General features: G+C 38.9%; 1 protein-coding gene across 1 annotated transcript in view; it reads right to left on the reverse strand.

The window, feature by feature from the left end:
- The window catches only part of LOC111862481 (low-density lipoprotein receptor-related protein 2), a 340,196-nt gene that overhangs the window by 48,690 nt on the left and 263,929 nt on the right, over nt 1–27,577 (reverse strand). Inside the window, exons 5-27 of the mRNA XM_023847942.2 lie at nt 26,667–26,918; nt 25,165–25,419; nt 24,695–24,811; nt 23,498–23,784; nt 22,342–22,580; nt 21,392–21,597; nt 21,021–21,212; nt 20,202–20,342; nt 18,975–19,184; nt 17,200–17,395; nt 16,373–16,626; nt 15,513–15,745; nt 14,380–14,587; nt 12,714–12,973; nt 11,193–11,406; nt 9,123–9,262; nt 8,382–8,518; nt 6,806–6,983; nt 5,940–6,126; nt 4,622–4,824; nt 2,990–3,174; nt 1,725–2,263; nt 686–870 (exon numbers count right to left, since the gene is read on the reverse strand). Of these exons, the coding sequence (XP_023703710.1) occupies nt 686–870; nt 1,725–2,263; nt 2,990–3,174; nt 4,622–4,824; nt 5,940–6,126; nt 6,806–6,983; nt 8,382–8,518; nt 9,123–9,262; nt 11,193–11,406; nt 12,714–12,973; nt 14,380–14,587; nt 15,513–15,745; nt 16,373–16,626; nt 17,200–17,395; nt 18,975–19,184; nt 20,202–20,342; nt 21,021–21,212; nt 21,392–21,597; nt 22,342–22,580; nt 23,498–23,784; nt 24,695–24,811; nt 25,165–25,419; nt 26,667–26,918 (5,018 nt within the window). The remainder of the gene's footprint in view (nt 1–685; nt 871–1,724; nt 2,264–2,989; nt 3,175–4,621; nt 4,825–5,939; nt 6,127–6,805; nt 6,984–8,381; nt 8,519–9,122; nt 9,263–11,192; nt 11,407–12,713; nt 12,974–14,379; nt 14,588–15,512; nt 15,746–16,372; nt 16,627–17,199; nt 17,396–18,974; nt 19,185–20,201; nt 20,343–21,020; nt 21,213–21,391; nt 21,598–22,341; nt 22,581–23,497; nt 23,785–24,694; nt 24,812–25,164; nt 25,420–26,666; nt 26,919–27,577) is intronic.

The following is a 27,577-nucleotide window of genomic DNA, read 5'->3' on the forward strand; positions in this document are numbered from 1 at the left end:
TACAGCTACGTGCAGCTGGGGAGGTAGGGGTCAACATGTCATACTATGTTTTCTGAAATGTGAATAATATGGAAGCGAAGTGTTCTTTCTTTTCTCCTTTAGGTCATTTTTCTGGATTTTTTTTGGTCATTTTTTTAATATTTTCAGGTCATCAAAATCCAGGCTCTGGTAATGAGTATCAGGAATGTTCCTAGGGGCAAAGGGCAGCTGGCACATAATACTAATAACCTCACTACCATTTCTGAGCCAACTGTCTAAAAAAGTTGGCAGCCTCAACATCTTACAATCCTATGGGTCTCCATAGCCTGTTACACAGCTTTACCTTTTATTTATTTGTTATTTATTTTTAATGTAATTGAATTATCATTACTGCAGGCTATACAGTGTCAAATGATTTGGTGGTAACAAACAATGAACTGGAAAGGATGTTGAAGCAAGTGGTCACTGTCTACTTTAAGGTACCATCTCAGTATTTGCCTAGAAGAACCATGAAGAACCTCACACAAGACGATCAGTTCCTGGCTGCAATTAAAACTGGGCACCTCTCCAATATATGCCACAAGTGTTATCACATGAGCCAACTTGCTTGGTAAATGATTACTCTGCGCCAAATATCTTTTAGTATTATTATAAATACAATCAGTAATAACTGGCACAGTAGAAATGTATTGCAGATGTTCCTTACATTCTCCTCGTCGTCAGCTTTGCCTTCGACCCAGAACAAGACCTGTTTCTTTCGATCATAGTCTATGTGAATTCCACCTTCAATTCCAACAACTGGTGTAAGGAAGCCACTTGTCTTGTCACCGGGAGTCAAGCTCACATCAATGATCTGGGATGCACGCATCACCATCAGGAATGGCACTTCCTCTGTTGACATGTCAAAATAACATTCTATTAGCTCTCGGATGTTGAAGCTTCAATGTAAGAGCTACTAAAGCACTGAAAGGAATTACAGATAAGAAAAGGAAATTTTCTAAAAATACCAAAAAACCCTGACCTTGGTTTGTATGGTTCTTGCTACTCTTCATGTTTCTGTACCTATGAACTGAATAAGCTGTCAAAGCACTGGTATGTTCTAACAGACCTTTCACAATTATTCTGGAATGTGCTCCATGATTAGTTTCCTGCTAGAATTAAAATAGATGCTATTTTCTTTCTTTATTTAAATGATACAAACTCCGTCCTAAGTGCAAACAATATATATTATATGTCTTTGATCTTGTTCTTTCTACACTACATGTTTCGGCCTCTATCGGCCATCATCAGGTGTATACTCTTAACGTTGCTGCCACACTGAACCCAGTCTAAAATTTAACATTTAAAAACACAATGTCACATTCTTCGTATTATCAACATCTACATCGTTGATATGTGTCTGGTATGTAGATNTACACCTGATGATGGCCGATAGAGGCTGAAACATGTAGTGTAGAAAGAACAAGATCAAAGACATATAATATATATTGTTTGCACTTAGGACGGAGTTTGTATCATTTATCGTGTAGAGTGCAACAGGATGCTTAAATATAATATTTCTTTATTTATTTTAATTGCTAGTGGGGTGGGACTAAGTCCCTTGTACTGCAGCCACTTCTGAAAAATAGATGCTAACTCCTCATTTTATAAATCTTTGATTAATAAATTAACATGTTAAAACATCTCAAATATTGATCTCATTCTTGGTATGCATGGGAACTTAATATTAAGTTCTTTACCCTCACCTATAGTACATTTCCCATCAGGCTGGAGGCGGTAGCCAGGTTTACATTTGCAGCTGTAGCCAGAAGATGCAGAAGGTGACAGAAGGCACAACTGAGAACATGGAGCACCTGAACAGGGGCTGTTACCACTGACTTTAGGTTGTAGGGAAGGGTGATGCACATGGATGCTGAGGGGTTGGGATATAAGATGTGATACCACTGTCTGATTCTTCCCACGGAACTTGTGTGCCGATAACACTCGGTTCAGCTGGCGATCAGTCCAGTACATGGTATCTTCAAACAGTGTAAGCGAATGCGGATGCAGGAGGTAATGGCTGCCAGCTAGGACTTGTTGACGTCCTGAGCCATTATAATAGCAGAAGTCAATGAAATCCAGTTTTGAATCTGCAAAGTACACTCGTTTATTGGCGATGTCTAAGGTGAGACCATTCGGCCAGTATATTTTCGTGCTGATGATGACACTACGGTTTGTTCCATCCATTCCAACTCGCTCAATGCGAGGGTTCTCTCCCCAGTCAGTCCAGAATAACCACCGAGCTCTGAAAACAGAACACAATGCCACTGTACTTCTATGTGTACAAAAATAACATAAAGAGATGTTCAGACTACCTGGATGGAATTTTGACTAACTAAAAGAGAACAGATCTAAAACAGGTTTCTATTATTCTGCAGCCTTAATTGAAACACAGCTCCTTTAGTAATATTGTATAACAACACACAACACACAAACATTTCCTGTAGTTTAAGGAATTGTGAGAGATGACAAAAAGAGTATGAAGACAGATGCCTGCTCAGTGATACCTTGTTCATCACAAATTGCACATGAACTACACTACAGTGGAAACAAGATCTCCATGGTGAGAAGCCACCAATTAAGAACCTGAGCTTTGGAACAGCCCCACTTACCAAGTTGCCAGCTATTTTGGTTGATATTCCTTGATTTTCCTTAACCCCTTACCACAGAAGATTCAGTCACTGTCCAAGGATAACACAATGCATAACACTGAGATTACTGGCCTAGGACCATTGAAACTGAGTATCATATTAAGGAAAACCTTAAACTAAGAAATATTAAATTAATGTTTCACTAAATATTACACCACTCATCCTGAAGCAAACCTGCAAACATTTCTGCCAGTCCATGAGAAAAGTGTCTTTTTGTGGCGTGATCATACTGCATACAGTAACGATTCCTCTTTAAGATCTTTACAGACTTACAGACACCTGTTTCCACATCATTTATACATAGGAGAAGTGTGACTCACCCTTTGCTAGGGTCTAGGGCCATTCCTCTCGGCTGGGTTATGTTCTCCTTCAGCAGAACCATCCTGTTGAGCCCATTCTCCTGAGCTACTTCTATTACATTGAGTCTTGAGTCCAACCAGTATAAGTTCCCTCCAATCCAGTCATACGCAAGTCCCTCAACTAGATCCAAACCATTTGATATGACCTGAAACATTGAAAATGTCTGTCAGATTTCAGGTCAGCATGGGGCAGAACACAAAGCCTTCTGGGATGTTATAATGTGCTGCCCCCGTGCTGACCTGAAGTCAGAAGCAGCAGTTTCTACTAAAAATTCTACCAGACTGCACAGCGTCACATCCAAGAAGATTGTAATCTCTGTTAAAACTCAAATTCCACTGTAAATGATAACATGATGTGATCTATTCTACTTTATTTAAAACACCAGTGAACCAAATAACTAATTAACTAGGTACTAAAGGGATCTGACGATGATGTATAACACACAGAATTAATGGACTTTGGGGCTTTTTCCATCATCCAGTATTCTAGAGAATAGAAAACATGATGTTTCAGAAACTGGCTCTGTTTCTGACCTCACGTGAAGGGGGGCGGAGAAAACCTACTCAATTGGGCCCCTTAGAAAGAGTGACTGAGATTAGCTCTTTCTAAGGGGCCCAACTGAGTAGGTGTCTTCTCACCCCTTCACGTGAGAATGGAAAGAGATCCAGTTTCTGAAATGTCATGTTTTCTATTCTCTAGAATACCAGACGATGGAAAAAGCCCAAAAACCCAGTAATTCTGTGAACTAATTAACTAACTCCATGCAACAGGGTCCTTCTTTAGATCAACACTAAGGGTAACTCAGCATTTCAAGAAATTCACCAGCATTTAGCCTGAAGATTCATCACCATGCTCACAGCAGCCCACCAGTCCCCATCCTGAGAGAGATTAATACAATTCCTACGCTATATCCTAATCCTTTAACATCCACTTTATCATTATCCTACCATCTACGCCTGTCTCTCCCAAGGAACTCAGTACGGCATATCCTGCATGCGAGGACATACAGACATCGTCACACAGCATCTACACAACATATTTTATGTAACCACCAGCAGAAGAACATGACCAACATTATATTCATGTACTTGTAAAACAGATTTTTAATCTTGAAATTAATTTTCATTGATAATGGGTAATTATTAATAAAAAAACATTAATTAAATTAATATTGTGACATGTATACACATTTCTAGACAATGAACACAGGCCCATGGCTCAACAATAGAGAGGCTGTTTTCTATGTGGTGCATGCCACGACTGTTGCTATGCAATGGTGCATAAAACACACCTAAAACAATACACAAAATTAGAAGATATTGTTTTCCAGGTTGTCTCCTATAAAAATATTCTCTTCCCCTCACTTTCTCCAACTCAAATTCTGTATTCATTTCTTATCTGTCCCATTTGTGCTACATTCCCTGTCCATCTCACCCTGCTTGATTCCATTACGCTCAACAATATTGGCTACCAAGCACAAATTATGAAGCTCAACACTGTAAAGTTTCCACCAGTCTCTTGTTACTTTCTCCATCTCAAGTCCAAATAATGCATATAAAACCAAGCATCAAACTGTATTGAGAGAAACTCACCTCTTGCGGTTCACTTCCTCTGTCTAACCGGGAGATCTTCTTCAGTTTCATATCTGACCAGAAGATGGTGCCAGTGTGCATATTAGAAGCTGTTGCTACAACATTTTCAACAATGATCGGAACTCTTTCTAGTCCCTGCTCCTTGAGGTCAGCCACCAAGATGGAGTGACGGTTTGAGATGATAAGGAATGCAGCACTGTGATCTACACGAGAACACAAAGGATTTCTTAGCTTCACTACAAATCTTATGGAAACAATGGGTAATGTTTAGTTTATTCATTTGTGTGTAGCCTACTTTCCTCATTTTGAAAAAAATAAAAGGAGGCTTATAAGAACACCTTGCTGTCTGTGTGTAAGTGCGTCTGTCAATCCTCCAATAATTTTTTCGTTTCCTGTGCAGTCAATTTTGTATCAAAAGAAAGTAGGCAATCAGTTCTTCCCAGATCTTCTTGTTTTCATTTGTAGTATACTTCAACAATGATGTCAGTAGCCCTGACTATACAGTGTCAAATGGTAGAATGATTAGTAACTAATGAAATACTGAGGAAGTTAATGAGTGGAACCACGGCCTAATTTGTCTGGAAGGGCTAAGCAAACCACAGGGAAATTCAGTCTGGATTTTGGGCCAAAATTTGAGCCAAGAACCTATTGAATACAAAGAAGTACTATCACCTGATAGTGTTGTTTCATCTATGTAACAAATACAAACCCCATCCTGTGGTTCAGAGTTCATGATAAGCTGTGAGTATCTTCTGTTAACCATAATCTTTATCATCACATTGTCTCTTGGAGGAAATGGAAACCCAACAAGTGAATGATCCCATCTCAGGAGTAAATTACTTAATTTCTGCTATGGTCTGTCTGATATTAAGAACAGATTAGGGCAGCTTCTTGGTAAGATTACTGTAGAAGCCCTACGTAACTGTCTAGTTCTATGCTTTACAAACAGCAATAATTTCTGCTGTCACAATCACTGCCATCATCATCATCATCACCAGTATCATCATTGCCATCATACTCATCACTGCTCCTGCTATTGTTATCATCACTGCTGTCACGGCCATGGTAAATTTAAAGCCCTTGTCCATATGACTGAACAGCGGACTGCCTTCACTACCTCTCAGAATATAATCAGATTATACAAAAGTATGGGAAAACAGAAATAAAAAATTTGGCTTTTAAAAAATAGCGCTGAGTACATGAAACATCACAATCTATTCTCAAAGCCAGGTGCACAGTATGTAGGCAGAGGACAGGTACAAATAAGTACCGTAACTGGACGCAATTGAGAGAAGAAAATAAAAATGAATTATCTTACTAATTGCCTTGCAGACATGTTTGTTTTGTTCCAGTGTATATCCAGGAACACAGCTGCAGTAGTAACTCCCCTTTGTGTTGGTGCACTGCTGTGAGCAGATACCCGGGGGCTCACACTCATTCAGATCCTCACAATCGAAAGAGTCAACATTCAAAACTTCCCCGGCCGGACAAGTACATGTGGCTCCCTGCAAAATGAAAACCAATTTCACTCATTGTATCTAGCAGACACAGCACTGATGTGGATATATGACATTTATTTCTTTACTGGTACCATGGGGGCTGAAAGCTGAATTTCAATTTGAGGGCAATTATATTAAATTCAATTTGAGGGCAATTATATTAAATACTCGTAAACTGCAACATTTGGTCAGCTGGGATATCTCACTGAGTATAGCTATGGGTTACATGCTGGACAGCCAAGGAATCGTTCTGACTCTGGGCTGGGGCAATACAACTCTCTGCTCTCCACACTGCCCCAGCTCTCTATTCATTGGATATCAGAAGCCATTTCTACAAGGGTAAAGCAGCTGGGACATGAAGCTGACCACTCATCTCAATCTAGTGCTAAATTAGTTAACCAAAGTGACAACTTCACGTTTCCCTTGGCTAACTGGACCATGTGCAAGCACTACTTGACAACTTTACCTTTCCCTTGGCCAACTGGACCATGTACAAGCACTACTTGACAACTTTACCTTTCCCTTGGCCAACTGGACCATGTACAAGCACTACTTGACAACTTTACCTTTCCCTTGGCCAACTGGACCATGTGCAAGCACTGCTATAAGAGTGTAACACATGGACAACAAAGACTGATGCTGGAAACTGTAACTTTTGGTATGACTTTATCATGTGAGCACATACCAACGGTGTCTGTGTGCAATTGTTGGAGCAGAGGCCACCTTGGTGTTCACATTCATCTAGGTCACAGCCGCCTCCTTCATCAGCACCATTTGGACAATCAAATTTCCCATCGCACACCTTGGTCAAGTTCACACAACGCTCCGATACTCCTGGACACTGCCATTCACCCGAACCACAACTGAAATACACAGAGCAGAGGATCCAGTTCAGACAGCTGCTTGTAATGGTGAATGTGGATCTGTGAGGTAATACTGCATGGCTCCTTCAGACACTGAAGGCACAACTGTGCAAGTAATGTCACTCAAGGAGAAGAAAGAAAAAGTGAGAAGATGAAGGAACAAGAGGAGACAACAGAAGGTGATGAGGAGGAGGGAAGATGGGGAGAAGCAAGAGGAGCAGTAGGAGGAGGAATAGGAGGTGGTGGAGAGAAAAAGAGGACAAGAGGAGTGGGAGGAACAGGACAAAGATTATAAGAAGGGGAGGGGTGAAGGATTAGCAGCAGCAGCAGAAGAGAGGAAGAGAAGGAGCGGCAGAAAGAGCAGAAGCAGGAGGAAGAATAGAAGCGGGAAGAGGATTAGCAGCATGGAAGGTGCAGTAGGAGGAACAGAAGCAGGAGGAAGAACAGGAGCAGGAGTAAGAGGATTAGCAGCAGGAGCAGGAGGAAGAACAGGAGCAGAAGTAGGAGGATTAGCAGCAGGAGGAAGAACAGGAGCAGGAATAGCAGGATTAGCAGCAGGAGGAGCAGAAGAGAAGAGGACTAGGAGGATTAGCAGAAGAGGAGAAGGAGCGGTGGTGGCAGTAGAATAATTATGAGATGCAGGAGGAGGCAGAGATTAAAAAATATGAAGCAGAAGATGATTATGAAGTAGAGGGAAGAAGATAATGAGGCAGGAGGAAGAGATCAAGAAAATAAAAAGCAACATTTGGTTTTCAAAATGGATAGTCTGTTAACTATATTAAGCACACAACAGTGCACTGAACAGGCATGTATAAGCAGAGACCCCTCTTAATCTTCTATCTGAGAGGTAACTGGTTTTGTATCTTGCTAATTTATTGGCTAACCTGACTGATGATCTCCACAGTTTTCCTTTGTATCTCCAGATGATTACTGGGACAGTATCTTGAAAATAGGTATACTCAACTTCTATCAAATATTGTCTCACCATTCATGCAGTATGTTAATTCTAAATGTTTACAAAAAAAAAGTGTATTTGCTATGAAACTGACTTGGCTGTACGGAAAATAAGGCTGGTTGTCCAATGTTTAAAAACACTCTAACTGTATCTTCATTCTATTTACATCAGCCTGGTCATCAAACAAGTAGCTTTCTGCTACGATAATAGGTTGTGATGGTCTATACATGCAAACTGAATATGGAGACAAACCACACACCGTGAAAATCTCATTTAAGGTTTCTCTCAGGAACAAGTTCAAACAACCAACCAGTGAAGTTGTCTTATCTGGAGGAAATCTAAAACTGAGATTAGTAATTTGGGATCATTTGAAGTGGATGTTAAAAAAAGAGAAATCCTTACATCAGGGAATATTAAATGGGGGTTCAATAGTATACTGATACCTAAATGGTGGGGGCCCACATGCATGTCTGGCATCTTCATCAGAGCCATCTATACAGTCATTCTTCCCATCACAGACGTACGCTTTGAACACACACTGAGAATTGTTACACTTGAAGAAGCCTGCTGCACAATCCACCTGCAATAAGAAAATTATGATCTGGTGTAGAAAATAACAAAAATTATGCATTTTAAATTTGAAGTGCATCATAATGTTAATTCAATCAAATGAAAATGTTACCAAGGTTTTGAAGAGTTCTCTACATACATGGTAAGAGTAAACATTTTATTTGTGGCTATATAGGACGACGTATTTACATTTTCCAAATTCGTTCTTTACAATTTTGTACATTTCACTGGCTATGAAGTTAACTTATTGCAGATACAAATTTACTGATGCAAAGCGAATCGCATTACATGTATCATGTGGCACAAAGTCACAAGTTACTTATTCTTATATTTTTTACACATAAAACATTCTAAATTCTTTTCTCCAACAGTTTTGTACCTATTTCATAACATCCAATTTTCAGCAAAAGTTAGGTGTTAACTTGTGTTGCTCAAATATCAACTAAGGTCCCATCATTTATATTAATGAGGCATTAACTCAGAGCACCATAAATATCATCTAGTTGTCTTATTACATATGACTTAAATATCATCTTCATGTCTACATTTTTACATGTTATATAAACTTCCGAAGGGTGGATACAATTCTAAGAACATTCTGTATTTAAACCTACCGTTCCGCAAGACTTAGGCTCATCTGAACCATCCTCACAGTCAGACGTACCATCACAGTGCCACAGGTTAGGGATACAAATTCCTGAAGACTGACACTGGAACTGCTTCTCTGTATCACACTGATCAGGTGCCAAAGATGCTGAAATAAACCAATTTATATTAATAACTGATATTTAGTAGCATCCTCAATATTCATTCTACATTAAAAAATGTGTGAGATGTGTTGGTGTGGTTCATGTAGAATATAAATATCTACATTACAACAGGATATTAAAGATTTTATGAAATACAGAAGGATTAGGCCGATTTGGAAGTTAAATACAGTTGTTTCTTACGGCCTTATAAATGAAGATTACCATCTTCTGGGATGTGGTGCTGTTTAATTCATGGTACCCTGAGGACAGAAGCAGCAAAAATTTTGTGAAACACGGGTACACATCTACAAAACTACACAACATCGCAAAACAAGATGATCATAATCATCATATTCACCACCATCAGAACCTCGGCGACATGGTGCTCCAGCATAAGACAGAGGTGTTGGGGGCTATATATTGTCCCTGACTAATAAATGACGGGTTCTGGATTGAACGATTGGATCTCTTGACACCTTCTTGTACAGTTGCTCTCTATCACAATCAATTACAACAGCTCACAATCAGTGACTGCCTAAACTTGTTCCTTTTCGTTCTCATTCCCTCTCTCATGCTCTTCAGTCTACAGCTGACTTTCAATTTACAACTGGACTACTTACACAGCTGTGAAGCAGACACATAGAAAACACATTGTCCAGCAATGGATATATGTGAACCATGCAGAAAACACCTTTCCCTCTATTGTTGTATTTACAGCGCGATGCACAGCAACAGAAGTTATCCCATAGTTGCCTGCATATTCATCGCCACGTACTGCTGTATGCATTACCCAGCAATGGGCTATTTACCAAGAATCTGTCCCTGCAGGAATGTGTTTATCAAGCCATTGCCTAGCAGTGGGTCAATATGTCACAATATAACTGCTGGTACTCAGTGCCATATTTGATTTTTTTTTCTGTTTGAAGTACATGTTTTGGTACATCTTCTTGATACTTTTAAGTAGTTATTGCTGTTTAGTACAGAAATGCCTATCACAAATTCACATTTTCACATTTCATTTTTATGTCATGTTTTGCTTATTAAGATTTATCTTCCTACTGGTGACATCATTTTTTACAAAATGTTACTGCATACTTATTTTTACTATCATCACTGTTATCATCATGATCAATGTTACTGTCATTATAAAATCACCCATTATCTTCAACCTAATTAGTGCAATGACAATGTTCATAACCAGAATCTGCTCCGTCTTATTTATGCAAGTTTTTCTAATCTCCTTGTTTCAATTGCTAAATCTGTTTAGTTATACCTGAGGTTCTCATTATGAAGGGCACACCATCTTCTACATTGATGCTGTACAGCACCACAGTAGTTTACTTGTATTTTGGAGGAACATAGGCCATCTTCAGCATTGAAAAGTTAGCCAAGCAAGCAGAAATTAGTGCTTGCTTGTTGCTTCTTTAGCTGTTAGCCAGCCCAGTGCAGCAGTTCTTGGTCCACAAAAGCATGCTACTTCCTATGAGTGCTCAAAAAATGTCACGCCTCAATGCTAAATCTGATTATTCCCAGTTTTATAACGTTCTTAAGATTTTTGAAGTTTCAAGTTCTAATGGTAAGGAGTATTAAGATGACTGCCCTCTGGAATATGATGTCCATGTAGTTTGGTAGACAGAAACTAACATTTTGGACGGACCTAAAGTCTCCATGTTCAGGACAGAAGAAGCACGCTGAGAAGAGAAAAATGTAAGTGTATTACCTACTGTTTTACCTTGCTATGCTCATTTATTTCACCCCATGATGAAGGACACAATTTCCTCTGAAATGTCAGTACCTATCTATCAAACTAGATGATGCCACATCCCAGAGGTCTACAAGTTTTAATATTTATATTATTAAGTCTGATAGGGACAAGTGGCTCAAGTCTATCACAACAGTTCTTTTCATGAAACAAACAAAGATAGCGCTACTTACGACAGCCCTGCTCATCACTCCCATCATTACAGTCTGGAATGCCATCACATTTGTATGTTTCCTGAATGCACTGCTTGAGATCAGAACACTTAAACTGTGTTGCAGAGCATGTGATGGGCGGACAACCCTCTTCATCTTGGTTATCAAAGCAGTCATTATCTCCATCACAAACCCAAGACTGAGGAATGCAGTGTCCTGATCTGGGACATGTGAACTGGAGCAGAAACAGTAACACCATCAGCTTCATTCCAGTAATTAGCACAACCAGAAATTAGTCTCACTATTACCTTGATATGCAAATTACAATAAAAAAAAACAATTTTGTTCCAATAATTTTTAAGTTTCCCTAAAGCAATTTAGGAATAAGAGACATAAACCTACAGTGAAACGGCCTATATATTTATGAAAATTTACAGTACTTTTTAATGCGTAAAGTATCTTAAATTTCAGCTTGTCTATCATATGCTGCTCTCCTAGCATTCCACATTCATCTCGTGATAGATTTTTTGGTTATGTATTTAGCTGAACTTATTTGGATTATCTAGCATTGAATGGAAGACTGATATGATAATAAGATTATTAAAGGATGTAGGAAGAAAACAGTAATGGACTGGTTTAGGTTACTAGCCTATAATCTGCCCCTAGGAACCAAGGAATACCACAACATACCTTGAAACAGGCAGTCTCTAGGTTAGAATTTGAAACCAGGACCTCCCAAATAAGAAGCTGGAATGTCAGCCACCCAACTAGAATATCCAGTCATACTTATCTCATGCTGATTCTTAGAAATACCTTACACAAAGTACTGGAGCTCTACATAGCTGTACAGGGAAAAAGCCTATATAAAAGCTACACTTACATACATAGCAAACCCCCCATATATTGTTTCTTTGGGGAACAAATTAACAGGAACACTAAGCTCATGAAAATCTTAAATTGATGTAAATTAACTCTGGATATGAAACTGAATGTGAAATGTGGGAAAACCCTAAAACAATGAACACTAAATGGAGGTTCTCCATTGTATATCAGAAAATACTAATTTTTAATATTCTAAATTATTAAAATCTCTCATGTTACATTCCAGTATATATGGCACAAGCAATACAACATATACTTTCAGCAGACATTTTGTGAAGCAGAGAAATATATTCCTCTTCTTTCTCTACCTGGGTAAAAGGTAACGGCTATCCCTGTAAGAGGCCGTGAAGGCCCATAGAGGTATGAGAGGTTGAGGCTCTAACATCTTCTAGACAGTCAGCTCACAGATAGCAGTGAGGTTGTCAGCCTTATGTGCAGCCCCCGAAAATACCTAGTACTCATTTCTGTTAAGAGGCTGAGACAACCCCGGGGTCACAATGCGGCCAGAAAATTAGGTCAACTGAAAAATCCAATGACCTCATCAGGATTCGATCCTGCAACCTTCTGGCTTGTAGCATAGTACCTCAACCAACTATGCTACCATGTGCTGCCCTCTACCTGGGTTGATCTCATAAATAAATGTTGGATTGTATCCTATACCTGGAAATAAGCACAAGTCTTTTCTGTACAGAAGTCTCCTTCATCAGAACCATCGCCACAGTCATTCTCAGAGTCGCACTTCCAGGTGGCAGGGATACAGCGACTGTTATCACAGCGAAACTGCGATAGTGCACACGTCACATTGACACAGCCTGTCTCATCTGAGAAGTCTCCACAGTCATTCTCCGAATCGCATTTGAAACTACCGGGAATACAGCGCCCTGTAGTACACTGGAACTCTCCAGAGCCACAAGTAGGCTCTGCAAAAACATAACACAACTTCATTGACCCAGTTGCTACTGCTGGATTCTGGGGTCTCATAGCAGTGGCTATAAAGAGTAGTATATTCTGGGATGTGACGCTACAGTCCAGTAGAAATTCACTGATGTTTCTGAGGAATGCTGATGAATTTCTACTGGACTACATGGCATCACATTGCAGAACGCAGCACTCTTCATCTCATGCCATTTGTTTACCTAGAGACCCCTTCTGTCACTATATTTCCATTAACATATGATTTATGTTCTTAAAGTATAAAAATTCTTTGTTTTTGTAGAAACCTTGAGTGAATTTACTAAACCTAATCATTCTCAGAACACCCCTGATGATGTCCCTTCAAAAGTTGTAACAGACACAGGTATTGAATAATAAATAGTACCCTATGTTGTAGTTTAACAGTGTCTACTAAATTACATTAAATCACAGACGACATTACTTGTTTAGTGATGGTGGTATACATTTCTCTGACCCATACTGATTAAAATCAAATAAATACATACCAGAAGGATCAGTAATATTAAACATATATTTTATCTGTAGCATGGAAAGGGTTAACTTATGATGGAATGAGCTTCATGACTATCCAATGATGCCTCAAGCTCAGAGACGTTTGAGACACAGATTAGTGCTCATCACCACAAAGACCCATGATCGATCTAAAATGTGATTTCATTTTGAAACTGCCTGCGTTACTGGGGATCTAAGTCAATGATTACTCCCTGATTATGGTGTAGGAGCCTACAAAAACACTAGCCAATCAATGTGAACCACAGCTGCGCCAATGCCCACTGGGTCAGGCGCCGCTAGTGAGAGTGAATCGAGATGCAAACCTCTGACATCCTAATCAGTTGGAGTCCCTCTTACCTCAAGATCGCTTTTCTCAAGTGAACACGGCAACTGCAAGACTCCTAGCAGCAGTACTGCCAGAAAAATCTGCTAGCAGTCACCTAGACCCTTTCGGAAGTCCACCAACAGCACTTACAACCCTAAGCTGGCTCGCAATCAACCGGCTGCAGATGCAAGGAAGACCAATGTGCCAACCCGGTGCAGCTGGAGTTTAACTGGCATTCACTGGGTGCACTCTTCCTTAGAATTATGACCATTTTCAAGGCCGCACAATATGTTACCAGTTACCGCACACTCCGCTTGTCTGCTCATCTGTATACCCTTCTTCTAACAGCAATTAATATCTCTTACAGAAATTTATGTGGTTGTCTCTCCAAGTACCAGTACTGACATCGCACAATGGATAATGGCCACTTCCAGAATATTGGAAATGAATTCAATCTTGACATGGATAAATTTGTCTGAGAAGCCTTCATGCTACATGATGATAAAGTTTCTCTGTTATTGCTAAAGAGATATCAAAGCTCTAATTCAGACTTACTAGTGCAGTTCTGTTCTTCATCTGAGTTGTCAAGGCAGTCATCATCCCCATCGCAGACCCATGCCTTGGGTATGCAGCGCTGATTGTTACATGTGAAGTCCCAGGCATTGGGACAGGCTTGTACTGGAGGCTCGGCATTAGGGTCTGCCTGACAGGTCTGGTTCTCCGGCTCCACTAACCTCTCTCCATAAGGGCAACCACACTTTGCCTGCCAACAGCACACCACAATGCTTCAACATTTCTGACTTACTGAATCCTGAATGTCATGGTTTCATAATATAAGAAAAGATAATATCAGTAAAGAGGTAAAAAAGAAAGTTAAAAGTATCCCTGTAACAGGCTGTGGGGACCCATAGGGCTGTGAGACGTTGAGTCTCCCACATTTCTACACAAGCAGTTCACAGATGACAGTGAGGACGTCAGCCTTACGCAATGGCTGCCCTATATCCCCAGGAAGATTCCTGGTACTCACTTCTGTTAGAGGCTGAGTAGATCCCAGGGCCATATTGCGGCTGGAAGGGTTAGGTCAATTGAAAAGTCCTATGACATCATGCGTAATCAAACCTGCAACCTCCTGGCTTGTAGCATAGTACCTCAACCAACTATGCTAAGAAGTTAACAGCAGCAGTGATATAAAATAAAATTAAAAAATAAAATAATAATTGCAACATGAAAAGCACTGTCTCCTGAATGTAACACTCTGTAGTTCAGTATAAGTTTACTGTCATTTTGAAGGAATATATTGCCTTCATAAGGGTTAAAATGTAAGTAGCAAGAAGCATATGTGAGGGAGCAGCACTTTTCTTGCTGCTTGCTTGGTTTGCTTATTTTTTGATCCTGCAGATGGGTGGAATAAATCAGTCAAAAACACAGGTAAACATGTAGCAGACAACATGGCAACAATTCAGCTCTCCACACTCACCACAGTGAGGACCTCAGAACTCACAAATCCCAGTACTGTTTGCAGGAAAGTACTGTCACAATTTACAGAGCTTTCAATTATCATTCATACTTTTCCTCAAAACAATGACTCCATACATCTCAGCACAATTAACACAAGAAAACAAAGACTAAGAAAATTTTCATTTGTCACAACATTTACCTGAAATCAGTCATCTGAAATAATAACATACCTGCAGCCCTGGTGCACTGTTCCTGGGAACAGCAAAGCAGAGTTTTTCACAGCCGCCATTGTTAACCGAACAGGGCTGGTTATGATCGATGGTCTGCACAGTGCCACTGTATACCTTCACGCCATACAGACGGTTTGTTTGTGGCTCCCGCACCACAACTTCTTCCAGTTCTCCTGACAGTTTATGCAGCTTGATAATGGCATCCAGTCTCCAGTCTGTGATGTACATCCAGTCTAACAGCAAGGAATTATTTATTAATTACTGAACATGTATGTTTTGGAGTTTATGAGGAGGGCTGTGGACAAGCCATGGAAGTCCACATCAGCCCCCTGGTGTCCGTCTCAGTACCAGAGCACTACCCTAGCACTTCTTCTAACTGGAGTGATACTAAACGGAGATAACAATTAATAAATATAATATAATCTGTTACTAAAAAGTTATCACTTCCTTTAAAAAAAAAGATGACTTCACTTCAGTACTTTATTACCATCATGAAAATATCTGAAAGAAGTTTATATATCAAAGGTTTCACATACAATGGAGCCTTTTCACAGGACTTAAAAAAAGTTCCCACTGAGTAAGTCTCAGTAAGTGTCTCTTGGAGAGCTACGGGGTAGGTGATTGTTCTATTTGAATCTGTAAGAAGGCATGTGAATAAACCCAAGTGGCTTTCAAAATAGCTAAATTATAAGCACACAGGATATATACACCCCTTCCAGTGCACACTGTTAAGTCCTGTGCAAAATCATGTATAACTTCAAGAGTGACACACCATGACAAATATTTTACGAGAACATACGAAAATTAATCAAGTCCTTTTATGATAGAACTTAAAAACTTAAGCAAGTTACTTAATTTACCTTTGTGAATGACTATCGAGAATGGATGTCGTATAAGCCGAGAGCTGACCGTTCGAACATCTGTTCCATCCAAATTAGAATGTTGTACATGGTCAAGCAAAGCATCACACCAGTAAAGTCTATCAGTCTGAAAGTCTACCGAAAGTCCATTGGGCCAACCTAGAGTCACATTTCGGAACACAATGAGGTTGCTACCATCTGTATGAGCTCTGCTGATGTTGGCCGGCCGATCCCACTCTGAGAAGAATATGTACCTGAAGAGACAAACTGTGTAACAGATAGTGCAGGATGGCCAGAGGAGGACAATTCCAATTAGAAAATTCATAAAAATCAATTTAATTTCAAAGATTTGAGGTCCTCATGGCAGTGATTATGAAGAGTATGGTCTTCTGGATTATATCACCGTGTAGTTCGGAAAAATCCTCTGAAATATTGATATTGATCCATCAAGATACACAGTATCACATCTCAGAAGACTATAAGCCTCATACCCACCACCATGACACCATCTCATAAGTTATTGCATACTGTATGAGAACTTAAAAGTCTATAAAATTAAATTGTATATTCTAAATTTGCTGCTGTGTGTGCTAGTCTATTTGTAACTCTGGAAGCACCAGTTGCTTGTAACACAAATGTAATCTATTTGAATAATATTAATGACAGTATTACGAATTCTGGAGCACATCTGTGTAGCATAAGTACACTAATGTATAAAGTGTTTATGGAATTATATTAAAAGAACACAGAATCAAGTCATACACAAAAGCAGAAAGGACAAAGAACCATCTTTGGATGTTTTCTTTTGGAATCAGACAAATTCTTACCCTCTGTTAGGATGGACTACAATAGCTCGAGGTCTCTTCAGGTTTTTGAGCAGTGTCCTCTTGTATGTAACATTGCGAGTACTCAATACATTAAGTGTTCCTTTACGACTGTCAATGTAATACAAGTTCTTTGCAGCCCAGTCCACTGCTAGTCCTTCCACGCCTTCATTTTGAGATGCTAGAACAATCTCTCGACCTGGCAACAGATTATACAAGGCTGAAAACAGTGCAAGTAGAACAAAAACAGCGTATGTATTCGTGCAAAATATTAAATTCTAAAACATCTGCTTAACAGTTTGTGGAATACATGGAAATGTTCATTTATTGCATTGTGTACATCAGGCTTTGTTACTGGCCAATACAGATACAATTCAAAATGAGTGACTGTTTACGAGATTCTTCTAAACATGTGTGATTCCAGAAGCATGTTTTCTTTGTCAGCTACAGTTCAAGTTGAATATCATACAAATATATGACCCAAAGTGTCTTTAGAGGTCAAGCCTTCAATCTCTGATATTAGAAATGATGTCATTGTGTCTGCGGCAATTTCATGAACAGCTACATAACATGCCCAGAAGCATGTTTTCTTTGTCAGCTACAGTTCAAGTTCAATATCATACAAATATATGACCCAAAATGTCTTTAGAGGTCAAGCCTTCAATCTCTGATATTAGAAATGATGTCATTGTGTCTGCGGCCATTTCATGAACAGCTACATAACATGCTATACACTAAGTAACACACACATTTTCTTTTCAGTATGATTATATACAGTGCTCTTTTCTTAAAGAAAGGTATTGGTATTCAAATATAAAAAGGCAGAAATTACACAGAGAAAATGAAATTTGGAACTACGTTTTTACTGACAAGAAGATAAGCTCCAGTTATATGTGATACAGCAGGGGAAGATAATTAAAATGAATTAGAACTTGTTGTCCCAGATGATGCATAAATCTTCTTCTTCTGTTGACTTTTCCACTCCTGTCTAAGAACCAAGTGTCTCTCTCCCCCTCTCCCCCCCCCCCGGCTACCTCCTCAGTTTTCTTTTTTCCATTTTTCTTCCTTCTTCTTTCCTAGCCTGCTGTTCCCATTCTGATTTCACTCTTCATCTTCTTTCATTTTCATGAACCTTCTTTGGAATTCCATCTTTGTTCATTATCAGAAGGTGGCCAAACCGTTTTACTCAATTAATCATTAATGCATCTTCCAACATATTTATCTTCAAAATTTCTCAGTTGTTTTATTTCCTCTTCTGTCTCTTCCGGTTTTTATCTTCTATGCCTCTATTATCATCAGCCTTTGTCTATGAAACTGGCTCTAAATTAGGCAATTCATTATGATAACCAGGTAAAAATAAAAAGGAATCAATTAAATCATATAACCTAAAATCTAACTCATGAATATGACACATCTCTGTGAACATACGAGTAGAATAGATTTTCAATATTATTAGTATACGACTGGTAATATCATTCAAAATCTAAACTCTGTAATACCAGAGTCCACCACTGTACACAATCCTGGGCCAGTTTCATTCATCTCACATCAATATAGCTTATTTCTCTACAATCCATGTTAATCTTATTCTTGTACTACCTTCTCAGTCTTCAACATGTAAATTCTCCAGATGTTTCTCTGTGAGAATTCTGAATGCTTTTGCTGTCCCCAGATTCCCCCTTACATATCCAGCCCACTGCAGCATACAAATTTCAGTATCAAAGAATATTACTACTCTTACTATAAAATACATATCACATGTTAAGCTTGTGATGTACCTGTTCCATTGCGATGGATTCTGTAGATAACATCTTGAAGGACATCAGAGTAATAGATGTACTTATCCTTAAAATCAAAATCGAGGCCAACAAAGCGAGCTTTGCGTGATACAACTGGATTTATGGCATCACTGAATCCCTCAATCACAGGATCCAACACTCGCCCTTTGATGAACCGTTGCTGCGAATACATTAGAAATTCTTCAATAACTGCAAATAAACATCCAAAATATATTAATATTTTATATACTTCAAGCTTATTTTTATCAAATTAATTCTGTGGAATTTTCTGTGCAATTCTTTATAACATATACCAAATTATAATTAATAAAACATATTATTTTAATAAATTCAGGCATTTAATTATCGCGCAAGGAAAAATTATGATTCTACATTCCATCTTTTATACGCTCTCCACAGAACCTATTTCAGATTTTAGTACATTTTAAGTGTCTCTCATCTTATCTGAGTTCAAAACAATATATATAAGTGATTTTTTCTGATGATCAAAGATAGAATTTCTCACTCCTACAATATTTTCAGCTACAAAAAGGAATCTGCATCAAATTAAACAAACATTCTGTTCTTCTTTCCACTGTATTCTTATATTTATTAAATACTACTTATGATATGTTAACCCTCCCAAAACCCTACAAAAAAACAGACTATAACGCAAGACCTCATCCCACTCCATCACAAAAGTATAGCTGCTTTACAGGGCTTGTTCAAATGAACCCCGTTCAGAGTTCATTCTAGGCATAGAAGTAAATGCCATGACAAGCTGAGGCAGTTATCCCATTGACACAAGAGCCAACAGATCTCCTCTGTAAAGAATTTCTTGAACCACTGTACCAAAGTGCCATGACATCTTTGTCAAACCTTACTGTATTAACGGGTTTCATTTGAACAGCCTTTGTATGTTATTCAATATTTAAAATATATAACTCAGAAACTATAGCTAACATATGGAAGAACTGCCCCCTACACAATACAGCCTACTGAGGCAGTGAATTATTGTTTAACTCTTCAATAAAGTCACTGGCAGAGAGAAAAATATTAACACATCTGAGCACAAAGACTACTAACAATAATTTGTACAGAAGGATTTCTGTGTGATATATTGGAGAGGGTTAAGTATTATGACAATTCTGGGATAATCTAATTTAAACGGCCCATCTTACTCATTTGCAAAATGGACTTACATATGACATTTCTTTCACAACTTACGGTTACACCGCCGCTGGTCACTTCCAAGCATCCAACCGATGTTACAAGCACAGCGATAGCCCAACATTCCAGCACCATCACCAACGGTTACAATACACATCTGGTCACAGTTACCATTTTGATTTCCACATGGGTTTGATGCTGTGGAAGGCAAATATATTACATGACAAAGTAGAAATTAAATGGAATTGGAAAAGAATAAAAGTAAAACACATGGAGAAAATGTGGAAAATGCTTCATGACTGGAAGTCTACTACACCATTCAACATCACATACATCAATAGTCACAGAACAAGACACAATCATACAAATTTGGATGCTCTTCTCTATCTTCACCTCACTGCCTTAGTGTGAAGTCAACATATTCTCCTCAGCACCTTATTCTCAGACACCTCAATCTGTGTTTTTTCTTTAATGTGGAAGAACAAATTCAAAACCCATACAACACTATGAGCACTGCTAAAATTAAAACTTTATAGCTACAATTTTGTATATTTTAATCTTTACATTCTTCGATAGCAGATGAGAAACAATATGAACATCATAATGGAACTGTAGCAACCATTCCCAAAATCATCTGTTTCCATTCTTTCATAAACGAAATGTTTATTTCTTAGTGTTTCTTCCAAAACATTTGAGCCTTGCTACATTTTAAAAGACCTAACACAACAACTTAAAATAAACACTCATTTAGATAAGTGGACACAATAACGCTAGATAAAAAAAAATGTCCCTATCTACACACACAACTATACTTCAGTACTAATAATGTATACATAATTGGCTAATAACTATAAGTCTGTGTTGTCAGTTTCTTACCATAAGGCTGAATCAGTCCATGTACAGCCTTGACGCCCTTTGGTTCCCTCACTTCCCTTTTCCGGTACACTACCTGAATGGTGTTCTGACCCTGATATTTGTCGACACTCATAATACCCTGTTTTGTGCCATCAGACCAATAAACACGATCCTCAAACAGTGTAAGACGGGAAGGAGACGGTACTGTCTGACCTGAAAGTATAGCAATATTTTGGTAACAATGCCCTCATACATGAATTCTATCTGGACAGGGAAACCAACATAGCAACCAAAACAGGCATCAAATTTTGAGTCACATGACTATCCTTGGGAACACAATTCTCAAGCAAATCAGGGGACACATGCACTTGATGATTTTGCGTCATCATTACCTCGAACAACTAAGATCCTGTTGTTTCCTTCATAGTCTACTGTCTCAATGTAATCAAGCAAAGAGTCGCACCAAAACACTCGCTTTGCTATCAAATCAACTGCGACACCTGATGCCTTGTATGCAGCTTCTGAGACTATGGCCATGGCATTTGTACCATCCATGTTTGCACGAACAACCTGTGTGCTGTCAGCCACGAACATGTACCTGCAAGACAAGAAATGCATGACATGTAGATTAAACCTGCAGAGGGCATGAGTCAGAATAAAATCTAATAACACATTTCATAAAGAATAGAAATGTTAATTTATTTTGGAAGACAAAATTAAGTGGAGATTGAATTCGGGTAATGCTTGCTACCATTCAGTCCAGAAATTTTTGTCTTCTCATCTGCTGTCTAAAAACATACAAATTAAAATATTCTAAACGATAATTTTATCCCTGGTTTTGTATGGGTGTGAAACTTGGTCTCTGACAATAAGGGAGAACACAGACTGAGGGTGTTTGAGAACAGGGTGCAGAGGAGAATATATGGACCAAGGAGGGACGAAGTGATAAGAGGTTGGAGAAAACTGCATAATGAAGAGCTTCCTAACTTGTAAACTTCGCCAAATATAATTAGATTGATCAAGCCGAGGAGCATGAGATAGGCAGGTCATGTAGTAAGAACAGGGAGAAGAGGAATGCATGTAAGATTCTGGTGGGAAAGCCAGAAGAAAAGAGAACACTAGGAAGACCTAGAAGTCAAGACTCCACTGTACATGCATTTAAACGTTAAGTACAACCAACCAAAAACATGGCTGACAATGCAGCCCCCTTGAATACAAGTCCAGAACGCTATACTAATACTACTCCACCAACCTGCTTGATGCCAAGAACTGACAGTGCTAAAACCATATACTGTTAGTATGTACACAATGTCCAGTTCCAAGTTGCAAGTTGTTGTCTTACCCAACTGTTGGATCCAGTGCAATATCTGCTGGACTGCTCAGGTTGCTACCAAGCACAATGGCATGCCAATGACCATCAAGCTCAAAGACATCCACTTTCTGTCCGATAGCATCTGCTACATACAATTTGTCACCCACCCAATCCACTGCAATCGCAACTGGAGCCCATGTTCCAGGTAATGTGATGTCAGTATCAGATGAAACTGATGATACAGCTGACAGTAGTGGCTGTGAATGAATCTGTAAGATAGGAAGACAGAAAGACAATTTTTGTAAGCTTCGGTAATTCAACAGAGTTAACTGTAATGAACTAATAAGACATGAGGAGCACCATATCTTGAAACGAAGCTTTGACTTTTCTATATGGATAATATAACATTACTCTACCACAAACACATTTTTCTCACATGGTTTCCCTGAAGACAGATTCTTTGCCATAATATGGGGCGTCCTATTCATCAATGGTCATTATAGCTTTATCTGAGAATGCATGTGCATTCAATCTTATTGAAATAATATTTGCAGGAAAACCGATATGTCAGATATTAAAACACATAACATTCCTACAAACTAGTTTCCTAGATATCTGATCTGCTGTAGCTATTTCATGTTAGAAAACATATACACAACATCCCATACTGCAACTAAAAACTACTAACATAAAAAAGGGATGCTGTATATAATTATTTATACACATTTTTGTCTGCAAATATACTTACATATTTTCATTAAATTCGTTATTTTGTATCCACGATAAAGGTTACGGAGTGAATTAATTTTTGTGTTCATGGATAAATTATAGTCACTACTTTACAAGATTCTGAACTTCATAAATCTCAAACATTTTCAGTGTGGTACATATTTAATGAAACGGAAAGAAAGGTGTCATTGGGTCCGAGGACTTCATGGCAATGACTATGAAGAGTGTGGTCCTCTAGGTTACTGCCTGCTTACTGCTGATTTGTTGCAATCCTGAGGGTGGCGGCAGTACATGCCTCTGAAATTCTGGCAGACTTCTCCTGAACTACACAGTATCAAAACCCAGAAGACAGTTCTGGTCAAAAGAAAAATAAAACATTTTCTAACTCTGCGCATCACATCTGCAACAAGGAACCCTCTAACACTGGATTAACTGGAGATTAACAAAGATCATGTACCTTTCGAGTTTTTACATCAGACCAGAAGAGCTGATTGCGCCTGTAGTGAAAGTCCAGGCCACTGGCACCAGTTGTATTTGCTACGAGCTGAATGTCATGGCCTTGTGCTGTCATGCGCCAGACAGAATGGTCATGAGCAAAGAATAGTAAAAGTGAAGAGCTATTGGGAGCTACACATTGGGAACGATCCACAAGTGTGTATCCAGGCATGCAGGAACACTGGTACGAGCCATCAGTGTTCTCACACAGCTGATGACAGTAGCCCCATTCCCGACACTCATCTTTATCTGTAACATACACCATGTATATTCAAATAAAAATTAAAACGTACTATGCTTTCTTTAGTATAATTACTCTATTTACCCTTGTAACATTTTCAAACTCTCCTACACTCGATTCCTGCGTATATCCAACTCCTTAGAGAAAGTTTCCAATGTGCAATAAACATTGGGCATGTAGCACGAATAGGGGAGATGAGGAATGCATATAGGATATTGGTGGAAAAGCCAGAAGGAAAGAGACCACTAGGAAGACCAAGATATATATGGGTGACAATATTAAAATGGATCTTAGAAAGATAGGATTGGATGGTATGAACTGGATTGATCTGGCTTGGGATAAAGACCAGTGGTGGGCTCTTGTGAACACAGTAATGAACCTTCAAGTTCCATAAAATGACGGGAAGTTCTTGAGTAGATGCACAATTGGCAGCTTCTCAAGATGGGTTCAACTCCGTGAGTGAGTGGTAAAAAACATTCACTGGATTAGTCCTGTCCACTTCCTGGTTTTTTTCCAAAGACAAAAGATTCACTTTGATGGATGCTGTATGAATCATTCAAGAACTACACTATGGTCAGCAATTTAGCACCAAAGAAAAACTTCCAGTAAAGTAGAGTTTACAGAATGTTTGCAAAACTGAGTATGCATATTGCATATGAATATAGAAAGAATTTCTTGAAATGTGAACTAGTTTTGTGTGCTCTGATTTAAGCAACATATAACAAAATGAACTTATTGTTCATGTATACTTCATACACAAATTTCATTTTAGTAACAGTTTCTTTGCAGCTATTAATTTATAATGTGAATATTAATCAGTGACTGTTACCATTTCACAGAATATTTTTTGCAATTGTCTGATTGATCTATTTCATTTCATCAAACAACTAAACATCACTGAACTTTAAATCAACATACCTATACATGACCGGCTGTCGTTTGCTACTTGTCGCCCATCAGAACAGTAGCAGCTGCCACCTGTCAGCGATGCTTGGCACTTATACTCACATCCCAGAGATGGGCAGCTACTGGAAGCTATAAAATAAACACAGAAAATCAACTAATTAATGGATCAAGCAGCTTTTCTGTGGTATAGGCTATAACAGTGTCAATATTTTGGCCTACAGTGAAACCTTAATCAAAGCTTCTTTCCATATTCCAATCTTTTTCATCATTTTTTCTAGACAAAAGCTAAAATAGTACCTAAACGTAGGCCACACTAGCTAAATTCCACATCGGTTTTAAATTCATAATTCTGTAACCATCCTACCATTCAATGCATTATAGTTTCAGCTACTGATAACATTATTAAAACACTATGCATAAATAAACTCATTTCCATGACATTATATCAGCATGAAAACCAGAAATGAGATCTGAACACTCACAACATGCTGTTTCCTCATCTGCTGAATCCTCACAATCCTTCTTTCCATCACACAAGGATGAACGTTGAATGCACCGAGGCACTCCCCCCGGACCTCCATTGGGGCACAAAAACTTGTTCCCTGGGCAAGCAATAGCTGTGCAGTTCTGTTCATCGGTACCATCTTGACAGTCTCTGTAGCCATCGCAATGGAAACTGGCGGGAATGCACAACGCATTCTCACAACGGAACTGGCCCACATGGCAGGGTGGAAAATCTGAAACCAGGTACTTTAACAGAAACTGGAAAAATGTTTATTTCTTCAATATACAACCGAAAGAAACAGCAAGATAAATGAAATTTTAACTTAATGTCTAAGTTACAGGAAGAGCTCAGTTGGTATAACAGGCTATGGGCTGGACATGTGGGGTTTGTTTCCTGGCACAAGTAACGACTTTCTCTTCTCTGGGGTCCACCCAGCCCCGTATCCAATGCATATTTGGGGATCTTTCACCAGAGATAAAGCTGCCAGGTATTGTAGCTGACCACTCACCTCCATCTAGTGCTGAGGTTAAGAACGGTGGAGCTACATCTCTACTCCCTATATGCCTTCATGACAGTGCTTAGTGAATTAAGTACAGAGACAACTTTACCTTTACCTTCTACAATTTAAGTTACATCAGCTGTCCTCAATGAACATTACTGGGAAGACACAGACATACTTGGAAGATAATACAATGAATCTTTAAGGAAAGAGATGAGGGTGTAAAATGGGTTCATCTGACACAGGACAGACACAAGTGAATATGGTTCGAATCTTCAGGTTCCATAAAATGGGTACAACTTTACAACCTTGTAATTTACTGACAGGGACAAAGGAAAGTAATGAAAAATGTCGGTCACGACAGGTGGTATTCATGTGGAATTCTAAACCTAGGACACAAGTGAAATAAAATTACATTATTCGTTATATATGTGAGCAGTGCATTTTTCTCTTTGCACCATGATCAGACCTATTGTGGGACTGGTTCAGTCTTCAATTCAATGGGTTCTAATAACCACTCCCTTGGGGGTAAAGGCAGCCAGAAAGTGAGCATGATCACAGACTTCCAACCCATGATTACCTGCAAGGAGCATGGAGTTTCTCCTCTCCTTCAACACACCTTAACAGCACAGCACAGGTGCAATTTTGCCTTCATTAGTTTAATTATAGATAAAAAAGTGTCTGTAGAAAGAATAAGTTAAAGTTGTCCTTATGCTTATTTAAGCACCAAGTCATGAAGAGTTCAAAGGGTGTGGAGGTATACCTCTATACATTCTTAACCCTGGCGCTAGATAGACATGAGAGAACAACTTCACGCCTTGGCTGCTTTACCATCAGGAAAGAAAGTGCCAGTGGCAAATGATAGGAGGGACCCTGAGCCAATAGGACTGTGCAGAAGGGAAAAATATCTTGCTCCTGACAGAAACTGAAGCCCACAGAGAGTCACTACACTAACTGAGTTATTTCTCAAGAATACTCACTGCAATTCTCTTCATCACTGTTATCACCACAGTCATTCCGGTGATTGCATTTCAGAAAGTTGTCAATACAGCGCTGTTTGTTGGCACACCGGAACTGATCTAATGAACAAGACACTCCATGATCTGGAGGACAACCCTCTTCATCTCTTCGGTTCCGACAATCATAATAACCATCACACTTTTTCTCCTTTGGTAAACATGGTCCCGAGTTAGAACCACACCGGAAGTCCTCAGTTTGGCACTTTCGATACGCTGCAACAAAAAGACTTGGTTAAGATATGGCAGTTCTAAAATATGTTTCATATTTTGAAACGGAGATGTGTAGTGGATGAAGCTGTAGCCCAAGTAGTCCTTTGTATTATTACTTTGAATGACATTATTGTGATATGCAGACCCACTGCCAAGTAACAGCTGTGTAAACAGGTGATATAGACATGATCTGTTTGCAAAGCATGGACTGACATATGATTTGGACCTAAGTGCACAGGGAAGAATTTTCAGTACCATGCTTCATGTGTGATAAGTACACTCAACAAAGGCGAAACCTCTTCATAAGAGACGAATCAATCCCCTCATTAGAGAGGAAGTGAACATAAAGACTATGACCCCAAGGGTTTTTATTTGAAAAAAAAATTCTGCTTGGCAGCAAGATGAGCTGATTGGTGGTAAAGAGCAAGTCGTAAAGTAACTCTGTAACAGCCCAATAAATCCAATTACCAATCCAAACCCCATCTACAGTCATTCACATGAAAATGTTTTTAATAGGAGGCTTCATTTTGTTTCATATTTGTGTGGTAATATAAAAATTCAGTTCATTTGATGCTGTAAATGGTTAGATTAGCATGACAACATATGGCAGGAAACTGCCAATGCAACAAACAACAAAGACTGATTTACAGGCTAATTATCTT

This window comes from Cryptotermes secundus, unplaced genomic scaffold, assembly GCF_002891405.2.
Source record: "Cryptotermes secundus unplaced genomic scaffold, Csec_1.0 scaffold816, whole genome shotgun sequence".
Classification (NCBI taxonomy): domain Eukaryota; kingdom Metazoa; phylum Arthropoda; class Insecta; order Blattodea; family Kalotermitidae; genus Cryptotermes; species Cryptotermes secundus.